Source organism: Amblyraja radiata, chromosome 12, assembly GCF_010909765.2.
Source record: "Amblyraja radiata isolate CabotCenter1 chromosome 12, sAmbRad1.1.pri, whole genome shotgun sequence".
NCBI classification, from domain to species: domain Eukaryota; kingdom Metazoa; phylum Chordata; class Chondrichthyes; order Rajiformes; family Rajidae; genus Amblyraja; species Amblyraja radiata.
Window position 1 is genome coordinate 36,412,517 of NC_045967.1, and position 26,735 is coordinate 36,439,251.

Sequence of the window (26,735 nt, forward strand, 5' to 3'; positions counted from 1 at the left end):
TGGTAGACTTCTGGTTTAATTTAGTTAAACATAAAAATAAAAATTCATTCACAGAACTCGAATCGAAAATGATGCAGCTCTGTTAATAATTGGGTCGCCTACAATTTTTTTTTGGTGTGATTTTTGTTTCTTCCAACACTTTTGTGCTCGATCCCCTCCTGACTGACATTATTAGTGCTGCCTGCACACAGTAGGCCACTCAGTACCCTCAAACCTGTCCCGTCATTCAATACGATCGTGACTACTCTGCCCCAGGCCAGAACTCCGCTTCTATCCCGATGTCTCCAGCTATGTTTACAACCTGAATGTTCTTATTCTATGAACAATAACATCTTGCAATTTCCCCAGGAACTAAATAACCTATACTGTAACATTTTTAAAAACGGAGGCTGAAAATATTGCCAAAAAGAACTTGTATTAAATGAGATAATATATATAAAATATCACAAACTCCCTGCTGGACCCTCTGCAGTTTGCATATCGGGCCAATAAATCTGTGGATGATGCAGTCAACCGGGGCCTGCATTTCATCCTACAGCACCTAGACCGCCAGGGGACCTATGCGAAGATCCTGTTTGTTGATTTTAGCTCTGCATTCAACACCATTGTGCCAGAGATACTACACACCAAACTTTCTGAGTTGACTGTGCCTGAACCCCTCTGTTAGTGGATCATCAACTTCCTGACGGACAGGAAGCAGCATGTGAGGCTGGGAAAGCACATCTCGGACCCACAAACACTCAGCATAGGAGCACCGCAAGGCTGCGTACTCTCTCTGCTCCTCTACTCTCTCTACACCAACGACTGCACCTCCACAGACACCTCTGTCAAGCTTCTCAAGTTTGCGGATGACACAACCCTGATGGGAAGGAATCTGCCTACAGACAGGAAGTATCACAGCTGGCGTCCTGACGCCAACGCAACAACCTAGAGCTCAATGCTCTTAAGACAGTGGAATTGATTGTAGACTTTAGGAGAGCCCGTCCTCCCCTCACCCCACTCACCATCAACAACACCACAGTCACATCTGTGGAGTCTTTTAAGTTCCTGGGAACCATCATCTCCAGGGACCTTAAGTGGGGGCTACCATCGACTCCACAGTCAAAAAGGCACAACAGAGGATGTACTTCCTGCGGCAGCTGAGGAAGCACAATCAGCCACAGGCAATGATGGTCCAATTCGACACGGCCATCGTAGAGTCGGTTCTCACCTTCTCCATCTGGTCTGGTTTGGCTCAGCCACCAAGCACGACACCTGGAGGCTGCAGCGAATTGTCCGATCAGTAGAGAAGATTATTGGCTGCAACCTTCCCTCCATTGATGAACTGTACATTGCAAGGGCCAGGAAGCGAGCGGGCAAGATCATCTCTGGCCCCTCTCACCCTGGCCACAAACTCTTTGAATCATTTCCCTCTGGAAGGTGACTCTGGACTGTCAAAGCTGCCACAGACAGACATAAAAACTGTTTTTATCCACGAGTAGTTGCTCTACTCTACAGCCAAAAATCTGTAGCCTCTCTTTGATCTGGTATTTTGTTGGTTCACATGCTTGATCAATGGTGTTTTATCATAAATGATTTATTATTATTAATGTTTAGTGTTTTCTGAGTCATTCGTAACTGTCACTGTATGTCATGTTGTTACTTGTGGGCAGAGCACCAAGGCAAATTCCTTGTATGTGAATACTTGCCCAATAAACGTACTTAAATAACAAGCAAACATAAACAACGGCAGATATGAGTCTCAATACAAGAACACAGGAACATAGGAGAAGGAGTAGGCCACTCAGTACCCTCAAACCTGTCCCGTCATTTAATAAGTTCATGACTACTCTGCCCCAGGCCAGAACTCCGCTTCTACCGCAATTCTCTGATCTTTCAAAAATGTATTTACCCCTTTTAAAATACATCCATTAATATAGCCTCACAATCTTCTTGAGTATGAAATTCCAGAGAATCGCAACCTTCTGTGAGAAGAAGTTCCCACATACCTGTTTCAAATAGCTGGTAACTATGTCTCCTTATTTGTGACTCTCCCAGTAAAGGATGCATCCCAGTGTCTACTCCATCATGTCCCCTTAGGCTTATATGTTTCATTAAGATGTTTCCTCATCCTTCAACACTCCAAAGAGAGTAGGTCCAACTTTTTTACCTATTCATGGACGATTCTCTCATGGTAGGAATCAGCTGTGGTGCCCTATACATGGCGACTCTGCATACTTTCTGTATAGTATGCAAAACAATGAATTTCACTGTGACATATCACAGGTGATAATAAAGTATCAATCAATCAACCCCCAGATGTAGAAAGCAGAGGAGTCACAAAAGTAAAATGGTTCTCTTAGGGCAGGGACAGGAGTGATTATGTTGTGGAATGAGGAAATGGCTGGTATTAAAAGAAACTTTCTCTCATAGAGAACAAAAAAACATACATTCCAGGAACAGTGGGAAAGCAAGTCTGGTAGCAATGAGGAACTTAAAGAAAATAAGTACAAAAATAGTGCAAGAGAAACTCATTAGACCTATCACCTGCAAACTCCCATTATATGCTAGCTGAATCAAGTTTTCCAAGAGGCGGTTGCAGAGAAAGTGAGTCCATTGACTATGATCTGGCAGTTTCCCTAACTTTAAAAATCTTGTTATAAATGGGAAAGCAGTAGATATGACCCCATCTTCCAAGACTTGAAAGAGAAAGCACGAGCCAAATTGATCTGAGAGTAGTGGGAGGGAGAAAGCTGGGTTCTATTAAACCATTGGTAAAAGACCACATTGGAGGAATTGGCTCGCTATCTATCTAAGCCCAGCCCCTGTTCGCCCCATGGACCAGGCAGAAGGGAGTCAGAGTCGGAGTTGGACAGAATTTTATCCTCCGGCTCTAATGGTAATAAATATTGGATTAACATTGGTATATTCCAACAACATTAATCCGGGTCCACATGCAGATTTTGCTTGTCCAAAGTCTTGACTTCTAATATGGAATTGATGAGTTGGTGAGAGGGGTGGGCAGGAACCCTATGAAGTATGCAGTAAAGGAAGAGGGCAGCCCAATTATACAAAGCTATATTCTAATACAGCTTTGGAGTTTCTAAAGCTATATTCAATATTGATAAGTGGAGAATGATAAGGGAAGGGATGGAGTACACAACATTTTCTGAAGTTGTACACAGAAGTAGTTAGGGAATTTCTGTCCCAACTAATGGGTGTTTCTGTTTCCATTTGTCTCCCTGTAAGGTCATGTCTGAGCTACGTTTATCATCTCCAAAAGCACCATCCAAAAAAGGGAACTCAATTATGGCTGCAAGCCCACTCATAACTGAAGAGCCAGCCTTTACTCTGAGTATTGGGGGAGTTTTAGCCTGAATGAGTTTTCACCAGCAGCAAAGTGGTGACATTGGAGCGACTAGGACTTTATTCCTTGGAGCACAGGAGGCTGACGGGTGCTCTTATAGAGGTGTATAATATCATGAGGATGATTGATAGGGTAAATGCACAGTCTTTTATCTAGAGTAGGGGAATCGAGAACTGGTGGACATAGAAACATAGAAAATAGGTGCAGGAATAGGGCATCCGGCCCTTTGGGCCAGCACCACCATTCAATATGATCATGGCTAATCATCCAGAATCAGTACCGCTTTCCTGCTTTCTCCCCATATCCCTTGATTCCATTAGCCCTAAGAAGTATATCCAACATAGGTTTAAGCTGAGAGTGGAAAGATAGGAACCTCAGGGGCAACTTTCTCACACAGAGGGTGGTAGGTATACGCACTGAGCTGCCAGAGGAGTAGTTAGGGCAGGTACTACAAGAAGGCATTTGAACAGGTACAGGGATGGGAAAGGTTTAGAGGGATGTGGGCCTAACGTGGGCAGGTGGGACTAGTGTAGATGAGGCATTTTGTTCGGTATGGGCAAGTTGGGCATAAGGGCCTATTTCTGTGCTGTATGACTCTATATCATATCATATACTTATTACAACTCTGATCTTGTTAGTGTGTATATGTGTGTGTATATGTGGTTGTCTTTAAATCTTCATGAAAAATCTACGCGGTAACGATAACATTATTACATATTCTGGTTGATATTTTTCCCGTTTCTCGAATTATTACTGATTAAAATTTAAAAACATCAAAGGACTTTGAAATTAAATCCACCGGCTTCAAATGATGATGTCACAATGGCTCAGCTGGCAGAGAAAACCCCTGAATGAAGATTTCATCCTATATTTGACACGTTATTCACGATTAAAGCTTTAATTTCACAAGACTTTTACATATTCTGATTCACATTGTTCCCCTCGGGGCAGAGATCACGTTCACTGAACATTTTATGCTTTATTTCTCGACTTATTACTGATTAAAGTTTTAAAAAATCAAAATACTTTTAATTTCAAACCAACCATTTCAAATGATGATGTCACATTGTTCGACTAGCAGGGGGAGTGCTAATTGCTATTGCAACACGCAGGGCAAGTGCAATTGGAATTTTTTTTAAAGATCACTGCTGAGGAAGACAAGGGGATCTTACGTTCGGGGACGGCTTGAGTTGGAGGACCAATCCTCCCGTTGGGGAGTATTATGCAAAGTAATATCTGGGAAACATAGAAAGTCAAAATGTTGTTTGGGTTATTCAAGGTCCCATATACAGATGAAAAAATATAAGAACAAACATGGAAGGCAGAAATATATTTGCTCGCTTCTCCGTGATTTAAAAAAAATGGAATATCAATATTATATTGGCAGCAATTCAGACAAATCATTGATAGTAACTTATTTGATAATCTAGTCAATTGGAGAAAAGTGCAAAGAAATTGCAGAATATATGAAATTCTTATTTCCTCCACATTCTCTGTTTAAGGATTCAGCATTAACTTTCTCGAAGCAAATGTATGTGGTAATTAGTTCCCAAAATATGAAGCTCATCATTACAGGCCTTTATCTCATATTTAAATATGTGAGGTTGAAACTTAGCTGGAAGATACAATCGGGGAATGCAGACACAGTTTGTACTTTCCCTATATTTTACTCACCTTGTACTCACTGGGACACCCTGGGGCTGCCCAGGACCCATGCCATGATGAAATTATGTGGAAATGGGGCTCCATGGAAAATCTTTCAAGCAACCGTTCAATTTCCATCTATCCCTGTTATTGTAATCTTTAATTTAAAAGGCTACTTTGTGTTGCAAGTACTATTTACTATTTTTACCAGCCGGTTGCTGTGGTACATCTAGGTACCAATTACATAGTAGGAGAAAGGATATGTTTACAACATGAGTTTACAGAGAGAGGCAGCCCTTTAAAGAGCAGGATCTCACAGATTGCAATCTCTTGGCTGTTCCCAGTGCAACGAGCTACTGAGTATAGGAATAAAATAGGATAGATCATATGATGGCGTGGCTGACAGGATGCTGCAAGAAGATAGGCTTTAGGTTCTTGGATCACAGGGAATGTTTCTCAGGAAGTTAAGACCTTTACAAGCGGGTCATGTTGCACCAGAGTGGGATCAACATCCTTGCAGGGAGGTTTCTTCATGCTCATGTGGAAGTCAAATGATCCTGAGCGGTATAAGAAAGCTTGCTATAATCTCTGCAAAGCTATCAAGGTTGGATTAGTAGGTTAATTACTTTAAATTGCTCTTAGTGGGCAGGTGGACTGGGGAATCTGGGGGAATGGATGGGAATGTGGGGAGAATAAAATGCAATTAATGTAGGATTTGTGTAAATGGATGTTTAATGGTTAGCGTGCACTCACAATCTCACACACGTCATGTCTGCTCCCTATTCATTATCATATCTCATTTTCACTTACTGTCCAAAAATCAATCAACTTGAGTCTTGGAAATATTCAACAACTGAGCATCCTTGGCTATCAGAGGAAGACAATTCCAAAGATTTACCCCTATCTGTGTAAGTAAATTTATTTTCATTTATCTTAATTGGCTGATTCCTTATCCTGAGACTGTGCTCTAGTTTCAGACTCCAGATTATTTTTTGTCTCAGTTCATTCTGGGGGACAATTTCAAATAACTCACTCGGAATCTGCCTATGACACCAGCCAACTATAAACTATTCAGCCCAACCTTTCTCCCACCTCTCCCAGGCTTATAACAACACCTTTCAAAGATCTGCATCGAGATTGAAGAAAATGTGAATCATTTGTCAAATCCCAGGAGACACCACTCACTGAAGAGCAATGATGAAATCGGCCAATGTCATCCGTACATTGACCATCCATTAGCACAGAGGAAAATCAAGTTGAAGATCAAGTTCTCAAACCTAGCACAGAACTAATGGCTAACAGTCATGATGGAGCTCTATAGGACTTTGGTTAGGCCGCATTTGGAAGATCTCGTGCAGTTCTGGTCACCCCATTACAGGGAAGAATTTAAGGGTTTGGAGATGGTGCTGAGGAGGTTTACCAGAATGCGGCCTGGCTTGGAGGGTTTCAGCTACTGGGGGAGGTTCGATAGACTTTGATTATTTTCTCTGGAATGTTGGAGGTTGAGAGGAGACTTGATAGAAGTATATAAAATTATGAGAGGCATAGATAGGGTCAGAACCTTTTTCCCCAGGGTGGAAATGTCTTACCCTGTAGGGCTTAGCTATAAGGTAAGAGGGGGAAAGTTTAATGGGGATGTGCTGGCAAGTTTATTTTACACAGAGAGCAGTGGGGACCAGTAGTGGTGAAGGCGGATACAATAGTGGCATGGAAGAGGCTTTTAGATAGGCACATTGAAGTACAGGGAATAGAGGGATATGGGTTATGCACACACAGATGGGATCAGTTTAAACTGGGGTCATTTCAGCACAAACATGTGGCCAAAGGGCCCATTCCTGTGCTATACACTTCAATGTTTTATGTTCTATATTCTAACAGGTAATTGGTACCCACCTATATGGTTCTGAGTTATGGTCTACATACCATAGGCACCTCAAAGGTTGAAGTGATGCCATCAATGCTGCCACTGCAAAAATCCCTTGGCAAGATTAGCAAAGGAACATGGATATCCTCACCCAGCAAGGAGACCCTTAGGCACTCAGCCACCTAGCTCCTATGTCCAGGCCATTTTATTCGTGGTTGACTTCAAACACTCCATTCCAAGTTTGGTCGGGGAAAGAGCTTACCAAACAATTAATGACTCACCGTACAATGACATTCTCAAAGACTCCTTGAAAAAAGTGTAAGACCCGTAACACCACATGGGGATGACGATGGTATCAGGAATCCCAGGTCCCTAGATTGAGAACACATACTTCTAGTGTAAAAAGTCAAAGGAGCACCACTCCTGAATTGGCACCTTCCCCCCTCCCTACAACATCAGTAGGCCACACATGACGAGCCTCATCAACCACCCAACAACCCACAGAAACATTTCATCCACAAACCCGAGGGATTACCCAACAGGATGAAGTAACAGAATGAACAGACAGAAACCAAGGGTAGTGGTTAGACGTCAGACAAGAAAAAAAGAAGTGGTATTTGACAGAGATCATTGCTGACACCGTTGTGGTTAACAATTTTCATAAATGGTTTGATCTCATGAATTGCAATAACTAAATTTCTGAAAATGAAGGGGACGGCCTCCTCTCCATCACCCCCGCCTGATCATCTGTTACACTGGTGGGTGGGCTTACTCTCGCGGAAGCCACGATTGGCCGGCCCTCCGCTGCTTTTCACCATCCTCAGATCGCTCCGGGCCTCACTCTGGGGGGGAGGAGAGGGGAGAATAGAGGGGGGGAGGGAGGAGGAGAGGGGGGATGACGGGGGGAAGGGGCCCTCCCTCTCTGCCCCCCCCCCACTCTGTCCCCCTCCCTTTCTGCCCCCTCCTCTCTGCCCCCCCCCTCTCTGCTCCCCGTCTCTCGGGAGTGGTGAATATTGGGACCTATGGGTGAGTGGGGGAGTATTGCATTCGGGAACCAGCCCTCCCCTGTGGTGCCGCACCCCCGCACCCACCCCTCAATCTCTACCCCCCTCCCTCACCCTCTCTACCACCCTCTCCCTCCCTCCCCACCAGTTGGGGGCTATGCGTGAGTGGATAGGGGTAAAAGGTTGGCCTTGTAACAGGCGTGATCTGCCCTCAGACTTGATTCCGTTTCATGCATACCATTTTGTTGTAGTTGGTTGAAGTAGATGGATTAGTCTTAAGGGAAAACCGAATCGTAGTCCCCCAAAGCATGCGCTGGCAGATGCTGAATGCGCTACATGAATCACATCTGGGAGTAGTGAAACTTAAACAACGAGCCCGCAATTTATTTGCGTGGCCAGGAATTAATGCACAGATTGAGGACACAGTGGGAACTTGCTCGATATAATAATAATAATAATAATAATAATATCTTTTATTGTCATTGCACGTCAGTGCAACAAGATTTAGTGTGCAGCTCCACTGATGTACAAGAAAGGTAAATAAATACAATACATAAATATGCAAGCTGAATTGATTGACGTGACCATCTGAGGGAGACTGTCCAAAGGGGGTGGGTGGGGGGGCACTCATTAGGGCCGGTCGACTAGGAAAGCACAAGCAAGCTAGCCGCTACAACCGCACTTCATCTCTAGCAGGCCTTGGTCTAAAGTTGGGGCAGACATCTTCCATCTGGATGAAGTTGACCATTTGCTTGTAGTGGACTATTACTCCAATTTCCCAGAAATAGCATAACTGCCAGACATGATGTCACATTCGGTGATATGAGAGATGAAGGGCATGTTTGCCCAGAATGGCATTCCTGACTTGGTGATGACTGACAACGCTAGACAATTTGACTGTACTGAGTTTCGCAAGTTCAAGGATGAATGGGAAAATATCCTCAGAGCAACGGGCAGGTGGAGCGCTGTGTGCAAGCCATGAAAAATATCATGAAGAAAGCCAAACGCAGCGACCGTGACCCGGTGTACGCCATCCTCGAATACCGCAACACCCCCCTTGACAGGCGGTTATGCCCCCTCACAGCTACTGAACAGTAGACTGATAAGAAGCAAATTGCCATCGCCTCTATCGCTCCTACTGCCACATCATGTACCTCCCATGGGACTGCAACTGGCCGTCCGGCAAGAAAAACAGGCAACATACTTCAGTAAGAAGGCAAGCGTCGAGCTGCTGCCATGCCTGGAACAACAACAACAGGTGAGGTTTCGTGCCAAACCTACCGAGTGGCAACATGGCTGGATTGCACGAGAAAATCTGGCCCCTCGGAGCTACTCCATTTCTACACCGAGCGGTACTGAGTACCGCAGAAACAGGAAGGACATACGATTATATATTAATGATCTGGATGAGGGAATTGAAGGCAATATCTCCAAGTTTGCGGATTACACTAAGCTGGGGGGCAGTGTTAGCTGTGAGGAGGATGCTAGGAGACTGCAAGGTGACTTGGATAGGCTGGGTGAGTGGGCAAATGTTTGGCAGATGCAGTATAATGTGGATAAATGTGAGGTTATCCATTTTGGTGGCAAAAACAGGAAAGCAGACTATTATCTAAATGGTGGCCGACTAGGAAAAGGGGAGATGCAGCGAGACCTGGGTGTCATGGTACACCAGTCATTGAAAGTGGGCATGCAGGTGCAGCAGGCAGTGAAGAAAGCGAATGGTATGTTAGCTTTCATAGCAAAAGGATTTGAGTATAGGAGCAGGGAGGTTCCACTGCAGTTGTACAGGGTCTTGGTGAGACCACACCTGGAGTATTGCGTACAGTTTTGGTCTCCAAATCTGAGGAAGGACATTATTGCCATAGAGGGAGTGCAGAGAAGGTTCACCAGACTGATTCCTGGGATGTCAGGACTGTCTTATGAAGAAAGACTGGATAGACTTGGTTTATACTCTCTAGAATTTAGGAGATTGAGAGGGGATCTTATAGAAACTTACAAAATTCTTAAGGGGTTGGACAGGCTAGATGCAGGAAGATTGCTCCCGATGTTGGGTATGCACTGTGTTAATTGTGGTGCTTTATCCACATTAAAATGATTAAAGGTTCAAGTTATTAGTATTGAAAATAAGTTGTATTGACCCCAAAGTGAATGGGGGGATGTAATGTAAATAAATCGAAGGGGGAGATGTAATGTAAATAAATCGAAGGGGGAGATGTAATGTTATGTAATGTAAATGCCAACGCCCCCTGAGGCCAAGAGCAGAAGCTGGTTTATGTGCCTGTGCCTCGTGACTGAGGTCAGGTGACCTTCTAGAAGTTTCAGTTGGTTTCAGATTAAAGCTTTCTTACAAGATGTCGGACGTATATTCATTGTGCTAGTCACAACAGGATCTTACAGTGGACATTACAGGCAACATCACACCAGGCTCATGGAGAACTGGAGGACAGGCTCCACCAATGGTGGGACTGGAGAGATTGCCAGGAAACACCTCCAACAAGAGAGCCAAGGACCAGAGAGACAATCTCTGCATTTACCATAACTCCGAACTAGGCAGTGTACCATGGCAGAACGACATGATGTGAAGACCAGCAGCAAACAGCCCACACCACAAACAGAAATCCACCACTCCAGGAAGAGAGTACACAACAGACCACAAGAAAAGGCCCTTTTCAGGGCCACCCACATCCTCCCAAAAGAGTTTAATTTCCAATGCAGTACAATGCTTGTATTTGTGTTTGTTTTATTGATCAAAATATATGAAAAGAGTTTGCTTTTCAAAGCAGTGCAATGCTTGTGTTTGTGTTTGTTTTATTGATCAAAAAATTATGACGGTAAAATAATTGAAAGAGATTCCATGAGACACTACTCTGAAATATAATACATCAATTTGCCGTCAAAATGTCAAGTATTTCCTTTATTGATATTGAAATAAACAAAAGTTTTAACAACAAGAAAAGGTTGATAAGAACGTACAACAGTGTATATACAAATATTATAATCACATAAAATTTTAAATTATCTATAATAAATCTATAACAACAAAAAAAGTTTGATTTATTATTAGAAAAGGCAATCATGTAGCGGCGCCTGTTAGCGCACGCAGATATCGAACCCGGCATTCGGAAGCCGCGTCACGTGACTCGGGAGGGGCTTTGGTTTTTCCCTTGCACGCGTTAGTTCAGCGCTGACCACCGTTGTAGGCAGACGTGTCTGATAAGCCTGTATGCTGCAACTTGAACTTTTGACTAAAGATCTGTTGAAAACTCCAGTAGTCGTTTCTCAGACCACTAAAATAATATCAAATAATGGCACATCTGTGACATTGTATTTACATCTATTCACAACGTTCCCTGTATTTCTCTCCATAAAACTTGTAACTTCAACGGGTCTGGCAGGCATGTTACAGATACCTTTAACTAACATTTTACAAAATAGACTGATTATAGAAAGCTCAAACATGACATTACAAAGATGTGAGATACAAATAAAAATACAACATTTCAAAATTAGAATACACCAATACTCGGGTTATCTTTCCTTCTTTCTTCATTTTGCTTGTACTGATAATGAGATATTGTATGACCTTTGTGTATATGTATTGTTTTTCAATTATTTATCTACTCCCATACCCCAAGGAAGGTTGTTGAGTTTCAATAAACTTCAAACATAACACAAGTACAAAAACATTCAACATCATTTATAGACACATTACATCGATGGGTGATCTGTGTCCTGCAAAACTCAATTCCCCACTTGCGTCCTGGGTCTCTGTTTCTGGGGCACCCCCTGGTGGCACTGGTGCAGATCTGGGTGTGTCAAGGCTGGGGTAGTCTGTGAATGCAGCTGAGAATGCAGAGAAGCTACTATTTTCAGTAGAAGCTGCTGTTTCTGTGAGTACTGCTGCTGTGAGTAGGGCTGCTGCTGTCCTGTGGAACTGGGTGACCTGCCCATGGGTGAGGTGGCCATTGGTGAGCATGACATCATTGGTGGTGGCATCTGTGGTGGTCCCATCAGTGACTTTGGCTGCAACACAGAAACATATCAATATTAAGTGGCAGGCAAATAAATCAAAACTTTTCACAAGCTGTGTGTGACAAAGAATTTCAAGTCCAATTCCCAAAAAGTATTATAAAATTAGATACCTGGTGAGCCTGCTGATGTGGTGGTCCCATAAGTGGCATCTGTTGAGGTAGTCCCATCTGTGGCTGTCCCATCTGTTGCTGTCCCATGTGTCCCATCTACTGCTAAGTCTGCAACACACATGAATTCATTGTGAATATTTAATACAAAAACATAAATTTTAAGGTCAAATATTAAAACTAAATTTTCCCAAAATTCCACAAAAATTATTTTTAAAAATTACCGGCTGGGAGAAGTTATAGGCCATCATCATGGTAGCCAGTGTGTAGTTGAACCACACGTTCTCTGGTACCTTGAGCAGCTCAGTCTTTAAGAATCCCTGGAAGGTGTCAACAGCCCTCTCTTGTGGTGTCTGGGGCTGTATCATGGCCTGTCTGACCTCCTTGGCCTCTGTTGCCTGTTGCATGAGCTGCAACATAAATGAGTATGATACAGGTAAGGAACTTTGGGATAAATAAGATGGATGGATGGATGAGAAGGGAAATCTGCCAAAAAAATTCCCAAAAGTACTTACCGCCTTGATCAGCTCAGTGCGACTTGCCTCTCTCCCCTACCTCATTTGCATTTGAGGTGGAGCCTCCAATGGAGCTGGCAGTGGTCCTGCTCCTCTTACTGTGCTGCTGACTGGTGGAGAAGGTGGATCCAGAGGTTCCCTCAAGTGGATCAAACTCCTCTTCACTGGACATACTGGGCAGTGGCTTCTTCTTGTCAAACTAGAAGAAAATAAATGTGTTTTACAAACTTTGTAAACCATCAGGACATGGCAAGCAAGATGACAATCAAATTATCAATTTCACAATAACAATTTTATAATAAATACCTTCTTGGTGCCGTTTTTGCCAGCAGATCCTGACTTGGTCCCACTATGAGGCAGCTTGCCATATCTTGATCTCTGTCCTTTGAACCACAGACAGAGTTGGTCATCTGAAAAAATAAATAAATAAAGAGCAGTGTGAAATGCCTGCTTGCAAGAGAATGGAAGAGCTACTGCTTGAAACTTGCAAGTTTTAACAGACTGTACATGTTAGCACATATGGCAAAAAAAAAACCCAGAAAAAAAATAACCCCAAAAATACAAAATGCAACTGGTAGGCAAAATGTACAGGCAAACCTGCTGGAGTCTTATGGCACTATTATCTATCCACAATGTCATGTCTTGGTAAACAAGATGACAAACACATTTTTAGTTTTATAGTTTCATTGATTCTGGATCAGGAGACAGCAGCAGCAGTAGTATTAGTAGTCAGTAGTTTTCATTTTATTTTTATGGCTGCTATGCAACATGAAATTGCAAATTTCTGGAGCAGAAACACACATACAAACAACCCAGTAAGTAGGTACTTACAGGTGCAGTCGGGGAACTCCTTGGCCTTGGAGTCACCTAGTGAGTTTTTCCTGTCCTTCTTTCAATCATGTTGGTAGTTCTTGTCATACAACTCTGGGTTTGACAGATACCACTCGACCAGCTCTCCTTCTTGTTCCCTGCTGAATTCATAAGAAACTACCTTGGGTCTCCTGCATTTCTTCACCTCACTTGAGGCATCATTGTCCTGAGCATCATCTGATGGTGAGTCTGGGTCAGCAGCAGCAGTACTTGTAGTCTTAGCAGGGTGGCCAGTCCGGGCTGAGGTGATGGGGACACGGGCCACCTCCCTAGTCTCCTCCTGGGCCTCCTCCTCCTGGGCCTCCAGTCTTCTCCTGTCTGGTGGGTGGGGATGGGGGATGGGGGTTGGGCCCAGCCCTTGGGCTGCCCCTTCCTTCTCCTTGGAGCCATGTTGCACTATCCAATGTCCCCAACACAATATGCACAATGTTCACGCACTATAGTCGCCTGACCATGTGGAGCAGTGGACGAGATTTTCCAATGCGCCAATGGAATTCACCTTAGTCAGCACCGGCGACAACCCATGTTAACCTGGAGACAACCTACGTTAACATGGCGACAACCCACGACAGCACCTATGTCACATCCTACAAGATCCATCCACCGACAGTGCTGCACTTTACACAATGTCCGCAAGATGTCTATGGTATTGTATGCACCCACCACGGCAGCGCAGTATAGGGAGGCTGCACGGCAGTCGAGGTCAAGACCCGTAACCCATACTGTTGCCATGCTATGCCTTCTGGAGTACATGCGGTGAACTGCAGGTAAACACCGTGGCAGCGGGCCCGTCTTCTGTCCCCGTATCGGGGTGACGGTGCAGTGACTCTGGGTGGGCGGAGGGACCAAACTGTCCCCAACTCTGCTGCAGCTGACGGGGATGTTGCCGCGTTTTGTCCCCGTGTGTCCGCTGCCCGGAGCTGCGGCCCCGCTCCACCCGGCCCCATGTGTGGGCGCTGCCGATGACAGTACGGCCGCACAGGGGGGGGGACGGGGCGGTGGGCGGCCGTGGCCGGACAGCGCTGACCCCGGGGGGAGAGTGGGGGCTGGCCTGAGGGATGCGCTCCTTCGGCCGCTTACACCTTGCTGCTCGGGTTCAGAGCAAGGATACTAGAGCATTTGGTTCAGAGCGCTCGATCATCCTCCACAATTATTTACAGCGCAAAAATTGACCATTTCGGTGGTTTTTAACAGGTAAGAAAGCACGCGTTTCGTATGTTAACAGTGTATGCCGAGGCTGCCATGTCCTCCAGAAGCATTGAGCTGCTACATGTGTCACGCCCTTTGACCCAATTACCTTACGTGCAACATATGTGCATCTGTGCCTATATAAGAGGCGCAGATGCAATGCCTCGGGTTCACAGAAACTCTAGGGGACTTTCCAAAGCATAAAGGAAAGCGGAAGGAGGGGAACTAGGACGGATGGGCGGTGGGGGTTTGCGCTACCTTTTGCTGGAACAAGTAGTGGTGGCCAAAGATCCTATAGCGGAGACTTAGGTGGTGGCTTGGGGCGAGAGAGCTTGTCATGGATAGCCCGGGCTGACCTCCCCGCCCACCCCCTTCCTGCCTCAGGCCGCTGCATGAGAACTACTTTCGTGCCCCCTCCACCCTAACGACGGGGAACTGTACTTTCCGAGACGTTTACACGTTGATTAAACCTTAAACGGTGTACTTTCCCTTAAAAATAAATCGGCTTGAGCTGTGAGTCAGGCTTGCCCGATAAAGCGAATGTATCCATCATGTGGAGCGAGTCATTTCCAGTCACGTTTATGGTCGATGGTTACTTTGATGACCGGATTGTTTTTAATATAAAAGTTTAAGTGTTGTGATTGCCAACTACCGGGCGGTCCGGACACAGTTACTAAGCTGCACCCGACCTTGAGTAAACGCAACACTTCCCCTTTATAATCAGTTCGGGCGAAGCGGGGGTGACAAGAGGCTGTGCAGTGAGTGAGCTGGAGTATCGGTGGAGAATGGATACAGGGGCAGCGCTAATGCCCCACTCTGCTCCCAACCTGGCGATGTCGCCGACACTGGACAAACCTTTCCAGTTCCAGCGCCTGGTCATAAGCAAAGGCACCGCGGCACCAGAAGCTGCTTTTGGGTAAGTCATCGGAGAGATTGCTCCACTTTATCGAGATTCCTCTCCGTCACCCGGCCAGTTTGGACATTAAGATCCTAATTTCGAATATACCAAGCTCCTCGTTATCCTGGATGGAGGACGCTGTCGGTGGAGGGGAGTACGGGAACAGCGGGAGAGATCCTTTCCCCCCCCCCCTGGGTGGAAATTCAGAAGTTCATAAGCTCATAAATTATGATAGCACAATAGGGCCATTCGGCACATCGTCTATTCTGCCATTCAACCATGGCTGATCTGTCTTTCCCTCGCACCCCCATTCTTCTGCCTTCTCCCCATAATCCCTGACACCCTTACTAATCAATAATCTGTCAATCTAAAAAATATCCATTGACTTGGTCTTCACAAACGTCTGTGGCAATGAATTCCACAGATTCACCACCCTCTGACTAAAGACATTCCTTATCTAATGTCGATGACTAGAGGGCATAGCTTTAAGCTGAGAGGGTTCTTTAGTTGACCAAAGAAACCCACAAAATGCTGGAGTAACTCAGTGGGCCAGGCAGCATCTCTGGAGAATATGGATAGGTGACATTTCGGGTCAGGTCCCTTTTTCCTATTTAAAAAAATCTCTTCAAGGTAGGGAAAAGGGACTGACTTGAAACGTCACCTGTCCATGTTCTCCATAAATGCTGCCTGACCCACTGAGTTACTCCAGCATTTTGTGTCTTTTTTTTGGAGATGTACAGGGTGAGTGTTTTACACAGCATGGTGGGTGCCTGGAGCACACTGGAGGCAGAGAGGATTATGGCGTTTAAGATGCCCAATCTAAGTTACCCCCATTTGCCTACGTTTGACTGATATCCCTCTAAACATCTCCCATCCACTAAAGAGAAGTTCTTAGAAATTTTACAGCAAACAAAATCATAATGCACGAATTGTCATTGAAGATGCACCAGTGAGAGAGGCCTGCAAATCAGAAAACAGTTGGACCATTTGTGAACAACATTAGTGAAAAAGGTATTACTAATATCAGAGCCCATGACAATGTTTAAACGTATATCTAGATTATATCTAGATTATATCTAGGTGCTGGCTCGAAGGGATGAATGGCCTACTCCTGCACCTATTGTCTATTATTTTTCAAAGAAATTCATTTTTCAGGACATAGGCATTGCTGACAAAGCCAGCACTTATTGGCAAACGGCATTTGCTCTTGAAGGTGATGGTGCTTCATGAACTGCTGCTGTGGTTTCTGGTTGAACATGGAGGTTTTGCGACAACTAAAGGACTTTACAGGCTAATTCAGAGGTCACTTAAGAGACAACCACTGCACTTTATCTAGAATCCCATACAGGTTAAACACCAACAGCAGATTTCTTCCCTTGAAGAACATTATTGAACAAGATGAATGATACAATGATACAATTTATTTGCTGTCATTTTAACCTCATTGAGGTTCAAACGAAATTTGGTTTCTGCAGTCATACACACAAGAAAAAGAACCAAGACTCAACACAATTTACACATACATCCATCACAGTGATGGAAGGCAAAGTCTTATCTCTCCCCTGCACTCTTCATTCTCCTCCCGATGTCAGAGTCAAAGCCCCCGGCGGGCAATGGTAAGTAAGTCCCGCGGCCATTAAAGCCGCGCCGGGCGATGCAAGGCCACGCTCCGGGTCTTGGTGTTGGAGCCACCGGCGTGCGCTAGCAAGTCCCGCAGCCATTTAAAGCCGCGCCGGGCGATGTAAGGTCCCGCTCCAGGTAATTTTCAACCCCGGTCGGGCGGGAGAAGTCGCCGGTGCGGAAGCCCCGAAAAGCGGTCTCCCACGAGGGACCCGCGGGCTCCCGGTATTACTGTCCACCAGACCTGCGGTTGGAGCCTCCGAATCTCCAGGGTCGGGCCGCAGCACCGTGCCACCACAGCTCCTCCCGCTCCGAACTCGGCCAGCTCCGCGATGGTAAGCAGCTCCGTGACTGGAGCCCCAGGTCATTCCGGTTGGAGACCGCTCCACGGTGCTAGGCCCCAACGACAACGGAGACCCGACAGAGAAAAGGTCGGGTTCTCCGTGCAGGGGAAAGATTTTAAAAGTTTCCCCACCCCCCGCCCCCACACACATAACCAGTTATTTTTAAAAAAGCACTTTAAACTACATTCAAACGAGACAACATTTTTTTAAAAACAACAGACGGACTGCAGAGGCCGCTGCGACGTGAGTCGCGCCGCCCACCCATGATAATCCTGTCTCTAACCTAGTATCAGATATTTACCCGTTAGCGATTTCTAGGGTGGTAGAGTTGGTAGAGTTGCTGTCTCACGGTACCAAAGACTTGGGTTAATCCTGAGCTTGGGTGCTGTCGGTGTAAAGTTTGCATGTTCTCTCTATGACTGTGGGATGTAGAAATTTCCTTCTGCATCCCAAAAGACATGCAGGATGTAGGTTGGTCTTTGTAAATTACCCCTAGTGTTGGGAGTGGATGAGAAAGTGCGATAACATAGAACTAGTGTTAACAGGTGATCAATGGTCGGTGTGGATCCGGTAGGCCGTAGGGCTGTTTCCATGCTATATCTTTCAATCCAATTCAATTAAAGATGCTGATGCCTTTCAAGTGGAAATATTTGTCTTGTATGAGTGTAAAATAAGCCAAATGTGATAAATAATATATAATTCTAGTCTCTGACAAGCCTTCTTATAATGTAAGCCCTTCTCTGTTCGTTTTAATTTCAATATTTGTTTTTTTTGTAAAAGCTAATTTAACTTTTCATTTTATTTCCCATTTGAAAATGAACATTAAGCACTTTTGAGTATCTTATCTTTTTTTCAGGCTCCCACATTCCATTCTTGAGATGTACTAGAAAGATTACCTTTTAAATAATTTTGATTAAAGATTCTTTGTTTTCAACTCATTCAAAAGTTCGATATTATAGTTAAATTTTATTAATAGTTATGGTGGCATGTTAGGTTTAGTTTAGCGAAAACTTGGATAAAGTTATAAAGTAAATATGCTTTTAAAATTATTCTTAATTAAAAAAAAATAATAATAATAGTTGTTGAGTTCGACAAGTGCTCATGGCAAAACCGACCGAACCTCAGTACATATTACCTACTCTGCCAGTTAACACTTTTATGTGAATGGATAAAACCAAGGATGATGTAATTAACGATTCCATATCTACTTGGAGCTTATGAAAATAATTCAGGATTTTATGGCAGAATAATACCTCCTGCACATTTATTTGTAAAGACACATTAAAATGGAAGTAAAAGTGCTTTGTAGATCAGTTTGTTGAAATGTATGCATTGAAATTGCAGACAATCTTTTGAAGTTGTGATCGCACTGCACAGTATTTGTAACAAAGTTTTAATATTTTCACATGATATTCACTTTTTGCTACATTAACAAAAGAATGACGCCTATTTGAAGTTACTGTGTTTACATCTGTGCCTTGCAGTTCTCTGCTCCACTCCTGTCTCCTGCTCTGCACTAATCTTTGCGTTCCTGATAACCTTGTGACCGGGCCATCATAACCGTTCTGTGAAGTAAAGTGACTTGCAAGAATGTCTTGATTAGAGTTTTCTGATGCTCTACTGACACTGCCCTGATGGCATCAGATGTTCATTAAATTATTAAAATAAAAAACATTAAACTACTATGAATAAATTGTACCCAGCACAGTGCTGCTGCTTATAGAGCTGCTGTCTTGCATTACCAGCAACATTGGTTCATTCCTGATACTGAATGTTGTCTGTGTGGAATTTGCAATGGAATTTGCAATTCTCTAGTGTGGCTGTGAATTTCTCACAGATGCTCCAGTTTCGCCCCCATATCCCTGAAATATGCATTATGGCAGATTAATTGACCACTGTAAGTTGCCCCTAATTTGCAGATCAGTGATAGAATATTTGTGGAGGATTGTGGGAGAGGTATGGGAAGAATAGAATCGGTTAGGTTGGGAATAATGTAAATATGGGTGTTTGATGGCTGGTACACAAAAATGCTGGAGAAACTCAGCGGGTGCAGCAGCATCTATGGAGCAAAGGAAATGGGTTTGATGGCTGGAATGGACAGGGTGAGAGATGGGGAATATCACCTTGTGTTATTATCTTTATTCTGTATCTGTACAATGTGGCTTGATTGTAAACATGTAGAATCTCTCCACTGACTGGATAGCACACAACAAAAAAAAACTTTTCATTGTATTTTGTTACACATGACAATTGAATTGAATTGAATAAATGTTATTAGCCAAATATGTATACATGCAAGGAATTTGCCTCAGTGCTTTGCTCGCAACTAACAACACGATGTAAGGTAAACAATTCAAAGTAAAACATAATTTAAACATGTGAAGAATTAAATAAAATACCCGAGCAAAAGGAGGTTACAGACTTTTGGCTGTTGTGTAGAGCTACTGCTCATGGGGGGGAAAAGCTGTTTTTATGTCTGGCTGTGCAGCTTCGACTGTCCGGAGTCACCTTCCAGAGGGAAGTGCTTCAAAGAGTTTGTGGCCAGGGTGAGAGAGGTCAGAGATGATCTTACCCGCTTGCTTCCTTGCCCTTGCAGTATGCAATTCTTCGATGGGGGGAAGGTTGCTGCCAACAACCTTCTCGGTTGATCGAACGATGCGCTGCAGTCTCTGGATGTCGTGCTTTGCGGCTGAGCCAAACCAGACCATGATGGAGAAGGCAAGGTCAGACTCTATGATGGCAGTATAAAACTGGACCATCATTGCCTGTGGCAGATTGTGTTTTTTCAGCTGCTGCAGGAAGTACATCCTCTGTTGAGCCTTTGACTGTGGAGTCGATGGTGGCCTCCCAATTAAGGTCCCTGGAGTTGATGGTTCCAAGGAACTTAAATGACTCCACAGATGTGACTGTGGTGTTGTTGATGGTGAGTGGGGGGAGGGGAGGGAGAGCTCTCCTAATGTCTACAATCAATTCCACTGTCTTAAGATCATTGAGCTCCAGGTTGTTGCGATGGCACCAGGCCGCCAGCTGTGTCACTTCGTGTTAGTAACTTAACTAACTAAGAAGTGAACATAGTGTTGACTAACTATGGCTTTGTACAGCTATTGCATACTTTTATCTTTAGTTAGCTGATGCTACAGCGAGCATGGAAAAATAAGAATTGGGAGGTGGGGCACTTGTGAGGTCAAATTCACAGTCTTTAAGAGGGTTCTGGGGCTGAAGCGATTTACAGAGATACAGAGCTGGGTTTCCCCACCGCCTAGAATGTCAAACTGGCTTTTCTCTGTTTCATTTTCTGTCTGCTGGAGATTGTGTTTGATCCCAACTTTTCAACCTGCCCTTTTGTTTCTGTCACTTTATTTCCATTTCAGAACGTTATTGATAAGAATCTGTCGCACTTAGAATTTAACTGCTTAAATAATTCTATGAACATTGAGGGAACTGCAGGGCTGCCAACATTGGGTGAGAGTTGAGAGTGAGAAATTGCGAGCGTAGCGACCGAGGGGGGGAGGGTGTGGGAGGGGGTGTTCCCCCTCCCATAGTAGGCTCCGGAGGCGGCACCAACGCCCCCAATCACTCGGTCCGCTCCTGGCTCCGGGCCGGGGTTAAAACTCCATGGGGTGTGGATAGAGCGGTCGACGGACATAGAGCCGCCGGAGGTGAGGGTGGGAGGTGTGTGCCATGCCTCAGGGAGGAAGGGGGAGGGGGGTTGGTGCTGGTAGTTTGATAGCCCTACTTTAAACCAATCCCCTCTAGTGCTTGAATCACATATCCTGGGAAAAAGACAGTGCATTCATCTGATATTCCCCTCATGGTTTTTACTCACCTCTAAAACAATTTTTGCCTTATTTTGAACTTTCAGCACCCGCAGATATTTGAGCGAGAGAAATCTTGTGATCAGCGTGAGAGCATGAGAATTTTGTGAAATACGTGAGAGTTGGCAGTCCTGCTAATAATGCAAACATTTTATGCAAGTTCCAATTGTTTGGACAAAAATCACTTGTTACTGCTTTATAACAGTTAAGTTACTTTAAGACCATTTCAGAAATTATGGCACTCAACAAACAATCAAATAACAAATTAAAGCAAACTAAAAAGAAATAACATGTTCCCTTTCCTGACTCTACCTCATAAGTACTTTAACGCTGTTAACAGAGCAAAGGGATATTAATCTCAAGAATCAAAATGGGGAAAGTGGGGGCAATTTTGCCTAAATGGTCATTCTAAGCCCATTCAGATCTTCATAGACTCAGAGTTATACAACATGTACATGGCTGGCCCAATTTGTCCATAATGATCAAGTTGGCATTCTGCGTGCCCAGGGACTGGCTGCCGTTCAAAGATCGGACAGACACACACACACACACACACACACTCACACACACACACACACACACACACACACACACACACACACACACACACACACACACACACACACACACACACACACACACACACACAGAGACAGACACACACACACACACAGGGAGACAGACACACACACACACACAGGGAGACAGACAGACACACACACACACACACACACACACACACACACACACACAGGGAGACACACACACACGGGGAGACACACACAGACACGCACACACACACAGGGACACACACACACACACACACAGGGAGACGCACAGACAGACAGACACACACACACACACAGGGAGACAGACACACACACACACACACACACACGGAGACACACACAGGGAAACACACACCTTTCCTTCCCCCCCCCCTCCATCCTCCCCCTCCCTCCCTCTTTCCTCCCCTTCCTCCCTCCTCCCTCTTTCCTCCCCCAATCCCTCCCTCTTTCTTCCCCTCTCTCTCTTTCCTCACCCTCCCTCTTTTTCCTCACGCTTCCTCTTTCTCCTTCCCTCCCTTCAATCCCTTACTACATTCCCTCCCCCTGTCTCTCTTTGCCTTGATCCCTCCCTTTTTGTCGTTCTCTCTCTCTCTCTCTTTCTCCCCTCCCTCTCTTTCCCCGGCCGCCCAATGGGGAGTCTGGCGGGCACGGTGTAGCGTGGATTGGCGGCGCTGGCGCTGCCATGTGAGTTGAAGGGCAGGAAGGAGGGAGGGAGCGAGGTTGGCGCGGCAGCCGGAAGCACAGCACTCGCAGACGGCGCACAAAAGCGCTGATACCCGCTGCCCGGGACTGACGCGCTTCCCAAATCCGTGCAGATCGCTGTCATGTGGCGCAAAGAGACAAACTGTGCAGCGGAGCCCCGCTATAGGATCTTTGCTGTGCAGGGACCGAAGACAGCGTGAGAATTCTGTCTTCAGCGCGAGGGCGTGAGAATTGGCTGAAATGCGTGAGTGTCAGGCTCAAAGTGTGAGAGTTGGCAACCCTGGAACTGGTATCTATTGGAATTTAATTTTGAAAACTGGACTCATTTAAAAAAAAAACGATTTCATTCACTAAACTAAAATGTGTAATCATGGTGTTTTTCTCGCTCGTTTCATACACTTTTATATAAAAATAAATGATATGAAAGGTTGTAGAAAGTGCTGGACCTCCAAGGTAAAACATAGAAGTCTGGAGAAATTAGGCATACTGTATGTGCTCAGATTGTGCAACAAAAAATTATCTCTGAGAGCCCAACTAAGTGAAGTTAAGGGCCCGTCCCACTTGCGTGTCCTTGGCACGCAAATTACGCAACCTCATGGTCGCATTGAGGTGCACGGGCATCGTATGGCCGCACGAGGCCGGTCCCACTTAGAAGCGGGGAGGGGTATGTAGTTGTGCACGACATCGCGCGGGGCTCCGAAATTTTTGTGCGCCATCGGCCTGTCGAGTAACTGACGGCCAAAGTGGGACAGGCCCAAGATCCTGGCGCGACGCAACGTCTCACCTCCAACAGCAGCAGAAGCAGGCAAACGATTGCCGAACTCGGCCTGGGGATCATGGCCGTTGCGGTCCGGATCCGCCCCCACTCCTACTCCCTGAGCGGGGCCAAGAAAATTGAAGATGGTCACAAAATGCAGGAGTAACTCAGCGGGACCGGCAGCATCTCTGGAGAGAAGCAATGGGTGACGTTTCGGGTCAAGACCCTTCTTTTCAGACTGAAGAAGGGTCTCAACCCGAAACGTCACCCATTGCTTCTCTCCAGAGATGCTGCCAGTCCCGCTGTGTTACTCCAGCTTTGTGTCCATCTTCAAATGACGTCACGCGCTCCAGACGGCTGTGCGTACGCATGAAATCGCGCGCAACCTTCGCGTGACCATTGCGGTTTAACGCGACCACGAGGTTGCGTAATTTGCGTGCCAACGACACGTAAGTGGGACAGGCCCTTTAAACTATCTCTTGTTATTGGAGGAGGTTTAAATCTAAGTTACCATTTTGAAGGAATCTTGAATTTTAAGATTTTGGTTACCTCTGTAGATAATTGTGTCTGAATAAAGAGTATCAGATATGTACTTAAACCATTTGTGGGAATGAATTGCAAAGGTTCTTTGTGGCTTTTGAGGTGTTCATCATTTCCAAAGTGACTTCTTTTAAAATGGAGGTAATGTTTGTGGTTTATTCTGGACTACCAGATATAATGCTTGAATGAAATTACTAGCTAATACTTACTTAAAGGGCAGTTAAACATTATGTGTGGATGGTTTTGGAGAAAAATTACAAATTAAAAGACTTTTCTAAATTGATCAGCAGTACCTGCTAGAAGATCATTGTGATGTTTTTTCCATATAAAACAGCTTAGATTAACCAATTTGCATGTTATTTTATGGACAAATCTAAAGTTTATTTTGATCTGTAAAGGAATTTTCTTAATACTGCTACTGTAATATGATTTACATTGAAGCAATATTATCTATCTGTATTCCTGCAAATTGCCAATAATGAATTGCCAATAAAACCACTTGAACGGGAAAATAAATTCTGGAAAATGTTGCACCTATTATTGTGTTAGGCTTTTAAAATATGAATCAGGTCCCTAAATTGAATAAATTATAATGTCACCCATCATTGAATATTAAGCAAAGCTCACTGCAAAAAATAATTTATTCTCCAACAGATACAAAGGGAATGTGGGACATTCTTACTGCCATAGATAATATGAGGGAACTGAAACTTTGTATAAAAATTGTTTGATAAATTGAGATTACCAAACATTCCATGAATTTCAAAAATTGGTCATTAAAAAATCGTTAGTAAATTGCCGACCAGTGATACACAAATCTCATATTACCAACTTCAGTACGGCAATGAAAGCATGTCAAGTCACAGTCACAGTCAAGAGAGAACAACAGGAAATTGAGTCAATATTGTTAGAATTGTCACCAGGGAAGCATTATAAATATCTGTCTTTGGCCAACCAAGCATGTGACTTGATCCTGCTTTAGAAAAATATGTGAGATTTACAGTCCTTAATGCCTCACTTCTGCATAGTATGGGTAGTATACCTCATGTGTTGAAAGATTCTCAAGATAGATATGATTTAAATCCAATTTATAACCATATAACCATATACCAATTACAGCACGGAAAATTTTAACAGTAATTTTTTCTTCACTTTATAATTTTGAGCTGTACTATAAATATATTGGCAGATCTGCACCTATATTTAAACCCCAAGTCTACAGAAAACTGCCTATGGTTTTGCTAGTATTCTTTGTCTAATAATTATTAAAATATGTTGCTTTACCAGATACTTAATTCACTACATAACACTGCATTATCAAGGACTGAAAGTGTTAGCACAGCAAGATCAACGGCAGAAGTTGGTCATTTCAGCCTAAAAAGTAACATTTATCATCCCACAATAATGGGAGGTCTTCTACCCCAGTTGCATCATCCTGCAATTCATAACCCTTCATTTTCTTATTTTTGAAATATCTACTAACTTCTATAATGTAGCAGCCACAATCCTTTAGGATAGAGAATTCCAAGTGACATGACATAACTCCCTCACGTTAATAACATAATTATTTCACTTGTAAGCAACAGGCTTCCTTTTATGTAAGACTGATACATTCTTCAAATTGGGCTTCTTGGGAAAACATGCTTTCCGTATCTACGCTGTAAAAAAAATCCCTTCGGTGATTTATCTGTTTTAAGAAGATCACCAAAACTCTGGAGAATATATGACTAATCTCGTTATTAGGAAAATTTCTTAATTCTTGAAATCAAGCCAGTGAGCCCTTATTTCAGTTCCCCTTCTTAATCCCACACCGACTGTCTGCCCTTGGTCTTCTCCACAGCCAGTACGAGGCTAAGCACAAACTGGAAGAACAACATCACATAAATGGCGGCATGGTATCGCAGCCATAAAGTTGTGGCCTTACAGCGTCGGACACACGGGTCCCAGTTTCAATCCTGACTACGGGTGCTGTCTGTGTGGGAACTTTCATTTCCTCCCACAGCACAAAGGGGGTTTACCAGAATGATGCCTGGATTAGGGGATATCAGCTACAGGGAGATGTTGGACACACTTGAATTGTTTTCTCTGGAACGCTAGAGGTTGTGGGGGAACCTGGTAGAAGAATATAAAATGATGAGTAGATAGTCGGAACCTTTTTCCCAGGATGGATCAATGGGAAAATTAAATACTAGAGGGCATAGTTTTGAAGTGAGAGGGACAAAGTTTAAAGGAGATGTGCAGGGAAAGTTTTCTTTACAAAGAGTGCGGTGAGCGCCTGTTGGGGGTGGTAGTTGAGGCAGATAGGATAGTGGTATTTAAGGGACTTTGGGATAGGCACATAGATATGCAGGAAAGAGGGGATATGGATTATGTTCTTGGCACCTGAGTTTCTGGAGAGGTGTAAACTATTAAGGAACGTGGCAATATTCTCAAGCATGGAAGAAATGGTGCAAGGCAGCACAGCATGACCTTTGATCGGCCTTCATAAGTTGCTTTATTGATGTCTAATTTAATGTAAACTCATCTTCCCACTTCCCCATTTGAACCTGAATGGGAAAGAGAAGTGAAACTGTCATTATTCCATTGCTCATCGTAGACTGATCATCATGAGCTGTAAACTATTGTTGGGCATGATGTTTTCCAGAAAACCATGGTTACAACATAGAAACATAGAAAATAGGTGCAGGAGCAGAACATTTGGCTCTTCATGGCTGATCATCCAGAATCAGTATCCTGTTCCTGCTTTCTCCCCATATCCCTTGATTTCGTTAGTCATAAGAGCACAAAGATGGATCTTAATTCCTCTTTCAGATGTTCAGTGGTGGTGACTCCACATGCTTTATTTCTAACTGCTTTGAATGGCTGTTGAATAATACTAACATGTTTGTCCCTGCTTTTTTTAACAAAAATTTACAATGGC

At 44.2% G+C, this 26,735-nt stretch overlaps 2 protein-coding genes across 4 annotated transcripts in view; one reads left to right on the forward strand and one right to left on the reverse strand.

Annotated features, from left to right (window-relative positions):
• Window positions 1-11,567: 11,567 nt before the first annotated feature.
• LOC116979398 (gamma-gliadin-like) lies at window positions 11,568-12,527 on the reverse strand. Of its 3 annotated transcripts, XR_004413710.1 has the most exons (4): window positions 12,513-12,527; window positions 12,222-12,407; window positions 12,001-12,102; window positions 11,568-11,881 (listed from the first exon to the last, which is right to left on the reverse strand). XR_004413710.1 is itself a non-coding variant. In XM_033030970.1 (3 exons), exons 2-3 carry the CDS (start codon window positions 12,094-12,096, stop codon window positions 11,600-11,602), a joined length of 378 nt encoding a protein of 125 aa, XP_032886861.1. In that variant the 5' UTR covers window positions 12,097-12,102; window positions 12,222-12,417; the 3' UTR covers window positions 11,568-11,599. The 3 variants fall into 3 exon arrangements, 2 of the variants coding, with proteins under 2 accessions (XP_032886861.1, XP_032886860.1); XM_033030970.1 differs by lacking the exon at window positions 12,513-12,527 and having other exon boundaries at window positions 12,222-12,417; XM_033030969.1 differs by lacking the exons at window positions 12,222-12,407; window positions 12,513-12,527 and having other exon boundaries at window positions 12,001-12,163.
• Window positions 12,528-14,727: 2,200 nt separating this feature from the next.
• Window positions 14,728-26,735, forward strand: part of LOC116979077 (TNFAIP3-interacting protein 1-like) — a 51,164-nt gene continuing 39,156 nt past the window's right edge. Inside the window, exons 1-2 of the mRNA XM_033030525.1 lie at window positions 14,728-14,843; window positions 14,880-15,486. Coding sequence (XP_032886416.1) covers window positions 15,356-15,486 — 131 coding nt within the window. The 5' untranslated portion in view covers window positions 14,728-14,843; window positions 14,880-15,355. The remainder of the gene's footprint in view (window positions 14,844-14,879; window positions 15,487-26,735) is intronic.